General features: G+C 33.4%; 1 protein-coding gene and 1 pseudogene across 1 annotated transcript; both read right to left on the bottom strand.

Annotated features, from left to right (window-relative positions):
- Positions 1–140: 140 nt before the first annotated feature.
- On the bottom strand, positions 141–2,288 carry LOC145594430 (uncharacterized; annotated as a pseudogene).
- Positions 2,289–11,859: 9,571 nt separating this feature from the next.
- Positions 11,860–15,453, bottom strand: LOC145595748 (group 2 truncated hemoglobin 3-2-like). Its single transcript, XM_081652167.1, has 4 exons — positions 15,111–15,453; positions 14,743–14,873; positions 12,236–12,380; positions 11,860–12,153 (listed from the first exon to the last, which is right to left on the bottom strand). Exons 1-4 carry the CDS (start codon positions 15,245–15,247, stop codon positions 12,057–12,059), a joined length of 510 nt encoding a protein of 169 aa, XP_081508293.1. The 5' UTR covers positions 15,248–15,453; the 3' UTR covers positions 11,860–12,056.
- Between the last annotated feature and the right edge of the window lie 350 nt (positions 15,454–15,803).

The raw sequence follows: 15,803 nt of genomic DNA, 5'->3' as shown, positions 1-15,803 counted from the left end.
AAGACGCGATATGTAGACATATCTTGGCCTACAGTTAGAAATGAGATTAATATACGTATTACTCGAAGTAAACATTAAACATTAATATTTTGAGATATGGCACATACAAAGATAATTTACATATTGAGATTCAATAGTATTTAAAAAGAAAAATATAAACAGCAGAAGAGATGATAAACTTTGATGAATGCTATGTGGTGAACAAGACTACAATATTTGCCGTTAGGTTGTTAGCTTCGGGCATTCCTTAATCTCAAGTTGAATATCCTTCAATGATTCTGGAATGTTTTTCAATTTGGGACAATACTGGATGACAAGTCGACTAAGCTGGGTGACGTTCCCAATAAAGTCTGGGAGTACACTCAAATTGTAAAGCCAACAGAGAGAAAGCTCTGTCAGTGCTGTGAGGCAATTGAGGCCCCTTGGCAAAGGTTCAGGATTGGAGATATTTGACAATGTCAAAGAACGGAGATTCTTAAGAAATCGCCCAGAAGCTCTAGCATTGTCATCTCCATCCCCCTTCATGTCTGCCGCCCATTCTAATTCTTCACAGCCCTCGAGTTCTAGTTCCTCGAGAACAGAGAGATTGTGCAGAGCCCTTGATATATCTTTCAATCTGTGGCATGCTCTAATTTTCAGTCGTATGAGTGAGTTAGAAGATTCTACAAGCAACTTTGTTAAATCTTTACATTCTCTGATAGCTAAGACCTGCAAGGAAGATAAAGTGACAACGAGAGACTCTAATTCATGAACTGAGTTAATGTGCAGCTCCTTCAGTGTGGAAGATGCTGATGAAGCTGAAGATGATGCTTGCGATTCCTGTGCAGTGAAGAGATTTTGAAGGAGCTTCCCATTGATGTTTACAACATCTAGCGTCTCAAGGCTTGGCACTAGAGGCATTGACATCAGATTTGGGCAGCCACTTATTCGGAGTTCAACAAGACAATCGAAAATCTTTTGTGGTATATATTGATGCTTTTCTTGTTCATAATGCTCGCCTACCTTTGACCATCCCTTTAGTTGTGGTAAATCAGCCAGCACCAGATACTTCAAGGACGGGAAGTATGTCACTGCAGAAGAAGAAGCATTGCTACTGTCATCAGAAATCTCTAACCATTCTATGGAATTGAGGCCCCAGAGGTGAAGGGACTCGAGACTAGCAAGTGAACTAAAGGATGGCAGTTCTTGGCATTTGCTGCAGTCTTCTAAATGTATGGACACAAGGTTGTTGAGTAAGATGGAGAAACGCTCCATTGCCCATGGTGGAAATCTCACTCCCATCCAACGCTGAACTACTAGGCTTTTGAGAGTAGACGGGGGTTGCAAGAATTCAAACTGCGTATCATTTGTCTTCTGATCAATTTCTTCAATTGTTATTCTGTTTGAAGATGACCATACTAACCACAGCTTGTGTAGGTTTCCCTCTGCCAGATGTGTTGCTTCCGTTGGTAATATATTCTTGCGACCTTTCTGATAACTAATTTTTAGCTTCCCAGTTAGTTGAGTGAGACTCTGAAATGCATCTAGTCCATTGTTTTTCCCTACAATGAAAACATCTAAGGACTGTAGTTCCGTCAATTCCTGAAACCTTGGTGGCAGATCAGTCAATCTACCTCCGGTATTCAAGTACCTCAAACAACACAATTTATGAAAGCCCTCCGGTAGCTCTTTGATCTTAGAGTATTGGAGGTCCAATGTTTGCAAGAACGGAAGATTTGTAATGCCCTCGGAAAGATATTCAAAGGAAACGCCAAGTCTAAGGTACTTCAAGTATTTTAATTCCCCTATAAAATTAAGACAAATTCTACAATCCACCATGGCTAAATCCAAGGCTTGTAAGGCCTTAAGATTATCCAAAATCAAACCGATGTTAGGAATCGTAATAACCTTACTTGATTTGCTAGGAGGGAAAAGTAGAGATTTCAATTGTTTGGCGTCGTGAAGCCATGATGGAGATTTCCAAGAAGATTCAACAATAAAGCTCACATGTTGAATTCCAAGATCGGCCTCCTCTGTAGGCTTCTGCAGTAAACGGAACTCATCTCTTGCCAGATGCTTCACCACCTCATGCATCAAAACCCGAGCCTTGTAGTAGACTAAGACGCCTGTTTTATCTCTTTTGTAAGACTTGGAGAAATATCACTATCAAGAAGTTTCTTAATATAATTATCAAATGCTTCTTTAGATGGCTTTGAGAAAACTGACTGCTTTACAGCCCCCCAGTCTCCATATATGATAGGAAAGTTACAAGCTACTGTAGAAAAGTATCCTACACCATACTGACCCATGAGGTAAAGGCCACGTTACAGCCCGGCAGAAATATGTGCAGTAGTTTAGCAGTCGGTCGTCCATCTAACTAAGTCCCATGTACAAACACACAATGTGATGGTCCAACGGTTATGTCAACCCAAAAATAACATGGTCCAGAAAGATCACATCAGCCCAAAAACATTTTTTGATCTTCTTCTGCGCACTTCTCTTGTCGTAAAAAATCATCCATTGGATATACAACCAAGCCCAGTACATTCACAACAGTTTGGCCTGCAAATCCACAACACATGTACAAGTAGTTGCTGACTGCTGAGGGATGACCAATATTTTGACTTAAACAATTTATACTCTATTTAGACTAGCTTTAACGGTTTGTGATTAAAGAAAAATATAGTCATGAGAAATCTAATTAGATTCATCTCATTTATACTTTCATACTCCCTCCGTATTTTTTTAAATGATACACTTTCCATTTCCGGCTGTGTTTATTTAAGTGATACACTTCCTTTTTTGGCAAAAAAATACATTAAAATATTATATCTCTCTCCTCTCCTGGTCCCCACCCAAACCCACTACTACTTTTTTATTATATATTTCTTCTCACATTCATTACTTTTCAATAAACTATTAACCCTACTATCTTTCTTTAACAATTTTTTAATACTCCACTACCCCACTTACCTCTTATTTTATTTAAGTCAATTAAATTACCTAAAACTATGTGCCGGTCAAAGTGTATCACTTAAAAAAACACGAAAGGAGTATTAATATTCTGTAAAATTCTTTGACCGTGAATCCAGCTACTCAATAACATAAAATTCAAAAAAAAAAACTTTATGTCCTATAATTTATACTTCGTATGAAATTTTCAAAATCTTATACTACCTCAATTAAATGGCGAGTGTTAGTTTTCATTTAAATACAAACCAGACAAAATATATAATGAAACGTATTAGGGGTAAATTATTAGATTCGTCAAGCATCACATATAGACATTTCAATTAGCTTGTGCATTACACATATGTCGGATAATATGTCGGATATGTGCATGAGAGGGAGTGTGCACTGGATCGGTCCACCCCTTCACACCTGTACTTTAGAGCACACCCTGCAAACTTGGAGCATCATTCTCGGGGTCTCCTAGTGTATAGTATAAATTTTGTACTTCTACTCGGTCACACTCCATTAATACTTCACGAGCACCTTGCTGTAGCACCCCATATATCTTTATTGGTTCCTAATTGCAGTCAATGACCACTACTTGAAGCGCTTAGTCACCCTTGTTGGTTTATTTGCATATCCTTCTACTTTTTACTCGGATCTTCTAGTTGTTCTTGAAATGTGTTGGAACCCAATGTGTATCATTTGTGAGTGTCCCACATTGGAGAAAGAGGAGAGGTGGTTCCACTTTATAAGGTAGAGGAGTAACTCCTACTATTGCCAATTGGTTTTAGTATGGAAACTCTAAAGCCTTGTTTGTGGACCTAACTCTCCTCCTCCTTGTTCGGGTTGCCCAGGCCCATTTCATATTATTTCGAAATTTAACATGGTATCAGAGCCCAGGTTTGTTGGGCTGTTTATAACTGGGTATTTGTCAAGCCACTGGTTAAGGGGTCTCTAAAGCCTTGTTTGTGGACCTAACTCTCCTCCTCCTTGTTCGGGTTGCCCAGGCCCATTTCATATTGTTTCGAAATTTAACAAAATGCCTTCACGTCCGACCATAATTTAGAAATTAGAATTACCTAAAATATATACAACGGGTGTACTACATTCCAATAAAATTATGATTAGTACTCACAAATAACTCAACTTCGCAAATGTTCAACTATTATATTCTATGTGTTTTGAGACTAATTCAAGTTGTGATTCACCCAAAAATCACTGGTACTTTAATGGTTTCATTGATATCTTTAATTATTAATAAATAAAAATTACAAAGTTTACATCTTGAAAATATATATTGAGTTATCTATTTTACGATTTCACAGTCGCATGACTATTTTTTTTCCAAGTATAAATTCACAAATCTAGTAAAATTAGAGTGCAAATATCACAACGTTGCAATTATAGAAATAGAGGAAGTATGCAAGCTTTTGTCATATGAGAGATCTCTACAAAAGGCACTAACTTGACCCCAAAAGCAAAGCCAACTTGCAATATACAAAAGCCTTGAGCCATATGCTCTCAAAATTAGAACCAGTGATTAGCAAAAGAAATTAAAAATAAACAAGATAAAAAGAAAAGCTAAGAGAATATTATAAAACAAAGCAGCCTTTTTCAAATCCCTATAAAATTCTCTATAAATAAACTACACTTCTTTATTTTACCTCACATCACTCAACTAAACAATACACACCAAAACTTCCAAAACAAAAAAATGGGCATCAAAGAATGGAACTCTAAGAAGAGTCAAAGCTTCACATTTGGAAGAAGCATTTCATTTATTAGAAGAGAAAAAATTAACCAACAACAACAACAACAATGTATCAAGTTAGGCCAAAAATGTGATCAATATGATGATAATAATGATCATGATCAACGGTCCAAATGGAAGGTGTTATGGAACAAGATTAAGAGAGAAAAACAGAGGATTTTACGCGCTAATTACAGCTTTAATCATCACCATAATCATGGTTCAGCAATTGCAGCTTATGACCCTGAAGCATACTCAAGGAACTTTGATGAAGGGTTAGAATGTAAGGAGCCCGAGTACTTGACCCGCTCGTTTTCGGCCCGATTTGCTGATCCATCTAAGATTCTTCATAAACATAGGTTCTAGCTTTATGTATTCCTCTTCTTTTTTTACTTCCTCAACTTTGTTTTAAGCTTGATTAGTGAGTGATTAGTGTTAAGTAAAGGGCAATAAATTAAAAGTAATTACTAGTAGCATAGCTTGATGTTGTGTATCAAGATACATTGTGTAAAAGTTTTGATCTTGATATAAATTTATGCTTCCTTAAATTTTTTTCCTGGCCAATATATTTTAGAAGTACAAATAGAATAAAAATTTTGAATAAGTATAATATGAAAACTTTGAAATTGAAAGTAACAAATTAGCTCTAACATTCTTAAGGAGTGGTATGTAGCACAAAGATAATCTACCATTCTACATCGTGAATGATCTGATTACCAAATTAGTAAATGTCAACGAACTAGCTAAATTTTACAAGAGTCGTTCTCAAATTATACTTCATGTAATAGACCTGTTCCGTTCTAATTGTTGTTAAATTGTTTATGTGGCTTAGTTTGTACTTCCAGAAGGTATAATCTTGTAATTCTAGAAGCAATAGAAATTAGATCTACAAATGGAATATTATATGACATTAGCACTCAAGACAATTATCATACGAAGTAGGAAACGAAGTATTGCTTAAGTTCTAATTAATCTTGCATCCTCTATTTAGTTAAGCACCCTTATTCTTATTCTCAGATAATAATCAATAATGGTCAAGTACATTTGGTTAATAAGTTAATTAGTTAATTACCAGTGATACGAGGTTTGCCAATTCTACGCAAGTTTATACGAAGTATATTAATATTGACAAACAACAGTACAAATGCACAATTATATAATAATAATATCAATATATACGATCTAGATCATGAAATATTGTACAGTAATATCATTATTTATTTGTAGTTTGTACAAAATTTCTGAATTTATTGATGTGACAAATTCCTTTTGCTGTGCATAAAGTTTGAGCTTGTGATTTAAGTGCTTCGCATGATCCTTTGTGTTCTATGAAAGCAAGGTACAAATATATACGTAAGACAAAAACATAAGTATTTTTTTTTTTTTTTTTTTTTTGACGGGACAAAAACATAAGTATAAGATTAAGTTAATTCCCGTCAAAAAAAAAAAAATAAAAAAAAGATTAAGTTAATTACATTATTGTTGTTTATTACCCTTTAAAGTATGATGGTTTCTTTATTTCAAATTTAATAAAGTATAAAGATTCTTTCTGAGGATATTAGAGGTCTTCACATGCCATAGCCGCTGTGGTCCTGTGAGTGATCCTAATTAATTTATTTTCATTATTATTAATATTTAGCTTTTAATTACTACGAGTATTATAATCCTATAATAATAATATCAAAGAATACTATCTCCGTTCCATAAAGATCTTTCCTATATGACCTTAAAAGTGTGTTTTGATTGGCTATTCTCTACGGACACTTGTCATTACCTTGTGAAAAATTTTCCCGCTTTTTTCGCTTCTTTTTTTTTTCATATTTTTTAAGAAAACTATTTATACCCTATGTATTTTCTTTCGAGTTTGAAAATCATATTTCATATATACTCAAATAAAATATTTCTGAGTATCTTTTATATACTTTATATTTTGTACTATTATTGTCAAAGATATTTAACAACCGTGCATTGTACGAGATTTTAATCTAGTACGTGTCTAAGGTCGTGCCGCTTTCTAAGCTTTATCGGGATTTAATTTGATCCTTTAAGGCCTTTACGAGCATTTTCATCGGCTAGTGCCATGTGTCAAGCTCTAATTTGGCATTAAGAATAATGACTTATTGAATACGTGTCACGCAAATTGAGACATTTCTTAAAATGAAAAGCGAGATATTTCTGGCAAATTTTTTGTCACGCCTCAAATTCGATCTTTAAAATGACTCTCAAAATCTTAATAGAGCAATAAAGTTTATTTTTCAACGAAAAATACATGTATATAAATTTTTGTACTAACCTTTTTTCAATTTTTAAAATCAAACCCCATTGACCTCAATTTTACTTTTCATTTTGTCAAAAAGAATATATTTTATTATTATTTTGCCAATAAAGTTTATTTTAAGAGATTTTCAATTAAAATAAATGTTTATATTTAGGATCTGTTCTGATTGACTGAGCTGAACTGAATTAAACTAAACTGAATTATTGGAGCCGAATAATTGAATTGAACTGAATATTTTATGAGAGAAGAAAATTAAACTGAACTGAACTGAAAATAATTTGATGAGAACAGACCCCTATTGTTCCACTATTTAAAAGTCATATCAATAATAGTATGGATACTAAGGGCCTGTTCATATTTACTTAATTTCAGTTCAGTTCAGCTCCAATCAGTTCAGTTCAATTCAGTTCAGCTCCAATCAGTTCAGCTCCAATCAGTTCAGTTCAGTTCAGTTCAGCTCTTAATTTCCCTCTCTCATAAAATATTCATTTCAACTTAATTCAGTTTAATTCAGCTCCAATCAGTTCAGTTCAATTCAATAAATATGAACAGGCCCTAAACTAAAATTGTTACGGATTACAAATTAAAGTAATTTTTAAAATTTACCCCTTAATCCCAATTTTAATTTTTTTTTTTATAAAGTCTTATGCATCGATCAATAACGTTGATATATTTCTTCAAAAAAAAAAAAAAACGTTGATACATCAAGATAGGTATAAATTTTATTTTTTTTTTTTTTTTTTTTTTTTTTTTGAAAGATTTTTTTAAAAAAACAAAATTAATTAAGAAATGATAAATTATTGTTGAATTTGTAACAACCATGCATTGGACAGTATAACTATTATGAGTTACATAATATATTGATCATGGAAATATATATCAACTTTTAAATTAAGTAGTTGTGTAACCATAATAGAACTGCCTTATATAATCATAAAAAAAAAAAAATATTACTGCGAGTACTTTCTATACTTTGTAATGATTAATAAGATATTGGAGATGGAGTAATGACTAACAAAGCAGCACAGATGATTGTACTTGTGATTTAAGAAGTTAAGTTTCTAGCTAATTTAACCAATATACTAATCTCAGTATTTATGCTAATTAAGATAGAGGTAGGTGCACACATGCACAATCATAGACCACGCTCATTCTCATCATTTGTTAAAGAACACATGTTAATGAAAAAATAAGAGTGGTTGATTAATTAATTCTATGGCCATAATTTCTCTATGATCATGAACCCACGCTTGTTATCATGACAATTCGTACTTGAACTTAATCAATTCCTACAGGCTACATACAAGCTTACTCAAAAGTTTAATTTTAAACTATTGCACCTTTTAAGCAGATAAAGAAAATAAATAAACTTATTTACTTTTTCATTGAGAACGTATAAATGTATAATGACCAAAATATACAGGTACCAAAATATTTAAAATTGAAATTTATCACAAAAAATCCTTTTCAGTAGTCGATTTTGTGGAAAAGGTCATTATATAAAAAAGGTGGCAAAAAAAGTTCTTATATCTTGTAAATATTAATTGATTGGAGGATTGATTAATTTGATGAAATCACTAGTAATTGGGGAATTTATGAAATAATTTTTATTTTACTTTATTTATATAATATAAAAGGTAATGGAGTAGATCATGACATTATTTTATGAGCTCAATTGATTGAAGATCACATTTTGAAATCGATTAAAGACTTTTATTAGATCAATTAAAGGTAATTAAAACATTAAATTATTATTATTTTACCCTTTTTTATCCAAATTGCCCCTAAAAGATAAAATTGTAAATAAAAAAAGTCTATATAATAATAATCATTTTCTAAATTTAACGTGATTTAGAATCCTCCAAAAATAAAACAATGTCTTAAGGGAAATTAAACTCATAAACTTAATTTTTTTTAAGTCAAATCAAATTCATCTAAAATTACTTATATATGTAAAGTAATATTAACCTCTATGCAATCAAGAAATTACATTATACTCCATATTATACATAAGACATTAAAAATTAGATTACAAATAATTGAGAGGGCTTAAAACTTTAAAAACAAGTATAATATGCATGCATTCGTCCAAAAATTTGTCAAAAATAACACCACATTTGGGCGATCTTCCCATAATAGCACCACCTTTTGATTATTCCTGAATAACACCGCCTTTCACATGTATTTGCCAAAAATGAAACAAAAAACCGATAACCTGTTTTACAAGTAACCTGGTACACGTGTTCTAGTTTGATTGGTCAATTTAATTATTTTTATTTTTGATTTTGAAAAAACTTTTAAAAAAACAAAAAAAAATTAAAAAAAAATAATAAACCCCCCTTCCCACGACTTTCACCGGCATCCACCACCCCCACCAAGACCATCCACCTGAAACAACCCTATCCCCGGCCCCCGTCCTAGTTTCCGACCCCCTTTCCGTCACCCTTTCCCCTTCCCTACCCCTATTCGGCACCCACCTCCCCTTCTCGACCCCTTTGCACCACCTCTCCCCTTCCCTACCCCTTTCCAGCCGGCCCTTTCCCCTCTTCCCTTTTCCAATTTTGGCCCCCTCCTTCCTTCCCTTTTCAATTTCGGCTTCCTCTACCTAATTTTCGTAGGCTAGGGTTTCGGTGGTGGGTTGTTTAAGGGTGGGGGAATGGGTGGAGGGGTGTCGTTCAGGGGAGGGGGAAGGCTAGGGAGGTCGATCAACGGCGAGGGTAGGGGGAGGGGTGCCGGCGAGGGTGGGGGTTGGGCAGGGAAAGGCCAGCAGGGAGGCTAGGTGGTGGTTTTTTTTTTCTTCTTAATTTTAACTTTATTTTAATTACTTAGGTTTTTTTTTAAAAAAAATTTAAAAATAATTGACCAATGACATTGTGACACGTGTCATAGGAAACCAGTACAACAGGTTACCAACCGGTTTTGTTTCATTTTTGGCAAATACCTATGAAAGGTGGTGTTATTCAGAAATAATCAAAAGGTGGTACTATTATGGGAAGACTGTCCAAAAGTGGTGTTATTTTTGACAAATTTTCCAAAACAATAAAAGTAAATGCAATACGTGGAAAAATACATCAAAGTGGTAGCATGCACGATTTGCAAACAACACCTCCTCGACACATTGCCATTTGCGTGCATCAATATAGGGCTAGTTCTATTTTATAGAAAGCACTACGTACTAAACAACAAAAGAGACCAATAACATTTATATGTAAAATGAACTTGAGAGTTGAGATATTATTTTTACTTAGACTCTTATAGGAGAAAATAACATTATTAATTAAACCTAACCTGTAATTAAAGTAACAAAACATAAACTCTAGACTAAACATAAGCTCAAGGATTAGGCGAATTAGCCCAACGGAAGATTGGGTAGCCAAAATTCGTTGATCAGTTCTCGATATCCGGTGGTACTGGCGACTTATAATAGCATGTAGCTGATAGTTGCATTGGCGGTGACTCGATCGATGTTGTTGATGGTTCAGGACTGGTGGTTGTAGATGATTCAGTGGTGGTTGTAGATGATTGCGGCTGCTCTAAATCTTTTTCTTCCTCCTCTTTCTTCCTAATACGATAACCTTTCCAACAACTATACATGAAAACTAAAGCAAGAACCACCATTATAACTCCACCTATTTTCCATTCTTTAAGCCTTTGATCACTGTCCATATTGATGTTCAAGGTTTATTTCATACATTAAAAAGGTTTGAATTAGAACTTATAATGATTTTATTTGCATGGGTATTATGGTAGGTTTCCTTTAATACGAAGCATGTACAATCATTACATATATAACAAAATTTAAGATTTTGATCCATACATTATATTTTATTTAATTTGCCATGAATTTCTTATGAAATCTATATCATATACGAAGTATATTGTTTACATTCTTATTTACAATATAAAGCTTTCCTATAGTCTATAATGTTACCTTTATTGGTCTCAACCATTGCAACCCCTTGGAATTTCTTAACTTTATAAATTGTGTTTATTTACGGCAATCTTTGTTTATACTCTTATAGGAAAAGAAATGTAGATTTTCCATAATTATAAAGATGTTATGTAGTAAATCAGTTCAAACAAAATTTAAATATTCATTGTAAAAATCGACATTAGTGATACATGATTCCATAATAAAGGACATCATCTTTCCATTTATTGGTGTCAATGGTATGTAAATATCAAAGTACTTATTGAACTGATTGGAGCTGAACTGAACAAAACTGATTGAAGCTGAACTGAACTGAGCTGAAATGAATATTTTATGAGAGAGGGAAATTAGAAACTGAACTGAAGTGATCTGATTGAAGCTAAACTGAACTGAACTCAACTGAAATTAAATAAATGTGAACAGGCCCTAAGACAATAAAAAATTGAATATTCAACTAAAATAACATACAAAGTATACCTTTATCAAATTATAAATGAGTTTAACAAATCAAATTTTTACGAACTCTAAAGAAATACAGTTATGAGTTTATGACTAATTTAGTTTAAAATAATAAAGAAAAATGTACCGTACGTACTCTGTACATCATATGATCCTATTAGCTAAACCAAGCCCATGTAAAAAGATAATGTATACCAACATCACATACAAGTCTAACATGGACAGACAGTGAGACGGTTACATCCTAAACCAATTACCCGATAGGAGTAACTCCATGAGCCAGAGATTATGCTAGATTGCCAGCATTAGCGTACTCTTCGTCTTGTCCTAGATGACCAAAATGTACTATACCAATAATATCAGCTGCAAATGCATAGAACGTAAGTAGTTTCTACTGGATAGTAAATTCTGCTTTCAAAAGCATACTTCATATACGAAGTATAAGAAATTAGATATGATAAATTTCTAGTAAAAAATTATTACAACTTCTCATAGGAAGACCAATCACCCCATCTCCTTTAGATTTTGTGTTAATTTCATCTGTTTTAAGACAAATGAGAGTATGATGCTGAAAAAATCCATACTTTACTAATTTCTATTACTACAAGGGTTTTGCCCCTTTTGATCAATATGCAGCTCAAGTAACTGTTCGTAATGAATGTTCGCATTAAATATTAAATCATGCGAATAATTTCCTCAGGATGTCATTCTTCAGAAGGTTTATTAGCTGCATGCTTGCATGCAACTGGCTGGTTTCGAGATTTCAACTCATCTCCTGCAACGAGAAAAAAAGCTGTGTGCCTGGGAAATACACAAGTCATCAGAAATTGATAAGGACAAAAAAAAAGTATTTGTGTTTGACATCAAGGAAATTATATGTTACCTAAAGAAGTTCATCATCTTGGTTTTTGAATCAGAATCAATGTCCGGAGTAGTGTCCAGGGCTTGTTGCATATGATGCAGCCACCTTTCAGCGGCTTGGTGAGTCACTGAAAATGGCCTGTGGCGTGCAATCAGAGCTGGATGACCTGAAACCAAAGGCCTTAAGTTTAGCAAATCCAGGCTACCAGAAGACTTGAATAATACCCGAAAAACAAACTTTAAGTAGAAGACCATGATTCCATACATGAACCCCAGAAGATGAGAACACATTTTGGTTCCTAAATCAGAATATTGAGAACACAAGGAGAGTCCCAAACATCAGTGAACAACAACAAAACAATGACCCTGTATGGTGACAAACAATTGAGCATGTATGCTGATTTGTCCTTAAATGTGCATTATGTTGCACTCGAAAACCGTCATTAGCAATCGAAATTTTTTTAAGCTGACAGAGTTCTACACTTCTACTCGTAGAAAGGGGCAACGTCTACATAGAAGTACAAGTTGATGGAACCAAAAATATTTAAATCTAAATGTTTCGATTGCGTGCCAGAATTTCACAAGGGACTTTGAAGACTATTGTCTGGTGGCAACTGTCAAACAATCTACGCCTGCACAACACTTTCAACCAATCTAACACTTTTTAGACAAAGTACAGTAAATGTGTAATTATACAATATCCACTAGCTAAGATTTTACAGTTCCTTCAGATCATATTAATAATATAGTCTGGTTTTTGGAATATGACTCAAGAATCAATTGAGGTTTGACATAGAAGCTAAGGGATGAATTGTTTGTGATAAGGAAAAAAGAAGTGAATGGGTCAACTTCAACTGGGCCTATTTCTCAAACTACTTTGAACTTTGGAGATGGTTCCATTCGAGGTGAAAGCTTGTTTCAAGAGCTTTACGGTGATTGGTCATAAGCTTGATTCTGATAAGAAACGAAAAGTTATAGCTATTTTACTATGAGCTCTCTGTATTGACCCAAACAGTGGCAGCATGTCCGTGCTGCTGGTGTCTAGAACAATCAATAGCTTCTGCTTTATTCAGGCTAACACTCAGTTCTGATCTGATACTCTGATTCGATATGTCAGGGTATAAATCCCCATTTGGGGGTTATTTTGTTATTTATCCACAAATTGAGAGAAACACATTGAGAGCTAGGGCTTTTGTTTTGTAACCCTTGTGCTTTAGAGAAATAATTAGTGAGAGATTACTCTTATAGACACTAATTGAAATCAATACAACAATTCTCCTTGCTTTGGGTGGGTTTTACAATCTTCAAGTAGTTTGCTTGAAGGATTTTCTCACCTTCCAAATTCTTGTCTCATTTACTATCTTATTTCTTGATTGTGCTATTTGCTCTTTGTTAATTACTTCAATTATCAGTCTAAAAAAAATTATCAACCATGTGCTCTAATACTGGTATTGATCACTTTGACAAGTTAACAACCCGTTGGGAGATGAAGATCACAAGGCTCAAATGGAAAGGGAAATGGATTGTTGGGCATTGAAGAATAACAAAACAAACATCACAGATGTACTACCGATTCTATTAACCATGCACTTAAAAAGAAAGTGACTCTTGCAGAAGAGTGGATCACAATTTCACAATCTGAGGTTACTTACTTACTTTGACCAATAATTTTTTCAACTTATCTCAAAAAAAACTCTTCTTGTTCAGACATGATTGTATCACAAAAAAGTCAAAACAAGAACATTAAGGACAGAGATTATATAGTTATTAAGTTATTAGAAATGTAGTTTCTATTTATAATTTCTATCAATGTATCTTTTGAGAAACATCCTATCACTCTTTGAAGCAATAATTTAATTTCTAAATCTCAGCAAGTGCTTCACCTTCAAACAGTCAAAACAAGTGTTTGATAGTTTTCTCAACAAAAAAATAAACAGAATAACATCTCCATCATACAGACAACTCAATCAACACAAAACGATCGTTTCATAGATATGAAAAGCACAATTTGTTTACTAAACAAAAGCATAGAAAGTGCAACTTCTTCCAAGGAAGAAATCTGTATTTCTACTTCTTACACCACAAAGAAAGTGGCTTACTTAATCCCCCTAGCTAATTGGAGTGAAATTACTTTCTTTCTTTATCGAGCCAAACATGAAACAAAATTCCTTGGAATCTTTCCAAGAAATGTAACTTCCCGTGTTCAACCAAACGACAAATTGCTAATACAATCAAAATTTCTAACACCTTTTCTAGTTTCCTTTTTCTCTCTTTCCTCTAATAGCCCAATACAAAGTGCAGAACAAGCTCAACACACAACTAAAACTAATCGAAATCTCAATCCAAGCATCAAATCAAAGCAAATATAATAGTTTTACAAGGCTAACTATTGTGCATTTTGTATGTTACTCAAGACATTCAAACAAGATCATTAAAAGAAGACCAAAACTTCACACCAAAATAGACTAAAATGAACACAGTGAAGATTAAATTAGAACAAAGCAAGTAATTAGGAAGGCAAATCAGTACCTCTTCTCTGAGAAAAGAGAGGTGGGCCACCCATTCTCTGAACAAAGAACTCATATTGATTCTGAATTGCATCCTCTTTCTTCGAATTTGCAAATATTGATCTAAACCATTCTTCCTCATCATCATAAACCCTATCATCATTAATCAAATTTTCCCAATTCAACAAGTTGCAAATTTTCGACCAAGAATACATAAACAATCAAAAACCCCACATGTAAAAAGTTGCAAATTTCCCTCAAAATACCAAATAAGTTGCTAATTTAAAACCCAATTCAATAAAGTTGCAAAATTTTTGAGAAATTAATCAACAAGAATACATTATTAATCAAAAACCCAACTCAAATATGAACTAAAATAAGAATTAGAACCTGGTATAGAAATTAGTAGAAAGATCAATGAAAGTTTGAAGGCCCAATTTTTCGAAAAGATTGGTGTCATCAATTCCAAAAGCATCGTCAGTATTAATTCCACTGTACTCGGAAGCCTTCTGCTGAAGTGACTGCATTTTTTTTTTTTTTGGGAAAAATTCAAGCTGATTTGGGATTTTGGGAAGTAATTCTTATATAAATAGATGCGTAGAATTGAAATATTCTTATAAAATAAGGAAGAAATGTGAATATGCCTTCATTTATGCATGATTCATGATGGTATTTATGAGTTTATATATTTGGGGGGAAAACTGTGGGCTGAATAGAATATTTGATTGGGAGTGCGTTAAAAAGGAAGGGGGAATTTCAATTGATAATGGAGACATGGTGAGGTTAGCATGGTGCAAAAGTTCAAAGTTTGCGTTTTAAATCGACCAATCACCAATGTGCAACATCACTTATATTGGTGGAGGGAAGCTCATAGATACTATTCAATATTCATACCATATATTGACGCGTACAGACTCTCTGTTTCGAATTAACGAGTAATTTTTCTAAATGTAGCTTAATTATTTTTATTTGTATCGGCTTAAAAATTTATTTTCAATTACTCACAATTGGCAAGAATTTGACTCCAAGATGTAAGCTTTTTCTACTATTTAATGTAATTTTTGCAGATTTATTCACTCCATT

This window comes from Chenopodium album, chromosome 19 (assembly GCF_948465745.1).
Source record: "Chenopodium album chromosome 19, dcCheAlbu1.1, whole genome shotgun sequence".
NCBI lineage: Eukaryota > Viridiplantae > Streptophyta > Magnoliopsida > Caryophyllales > Amaranthaceae > Chenopodium > Chenopodium album.
The sequence above is the reverse complement of the archived record's forward strand: the minus strand, read 5'-3'. Positions and strand labels throughout refer to the sequence as shown.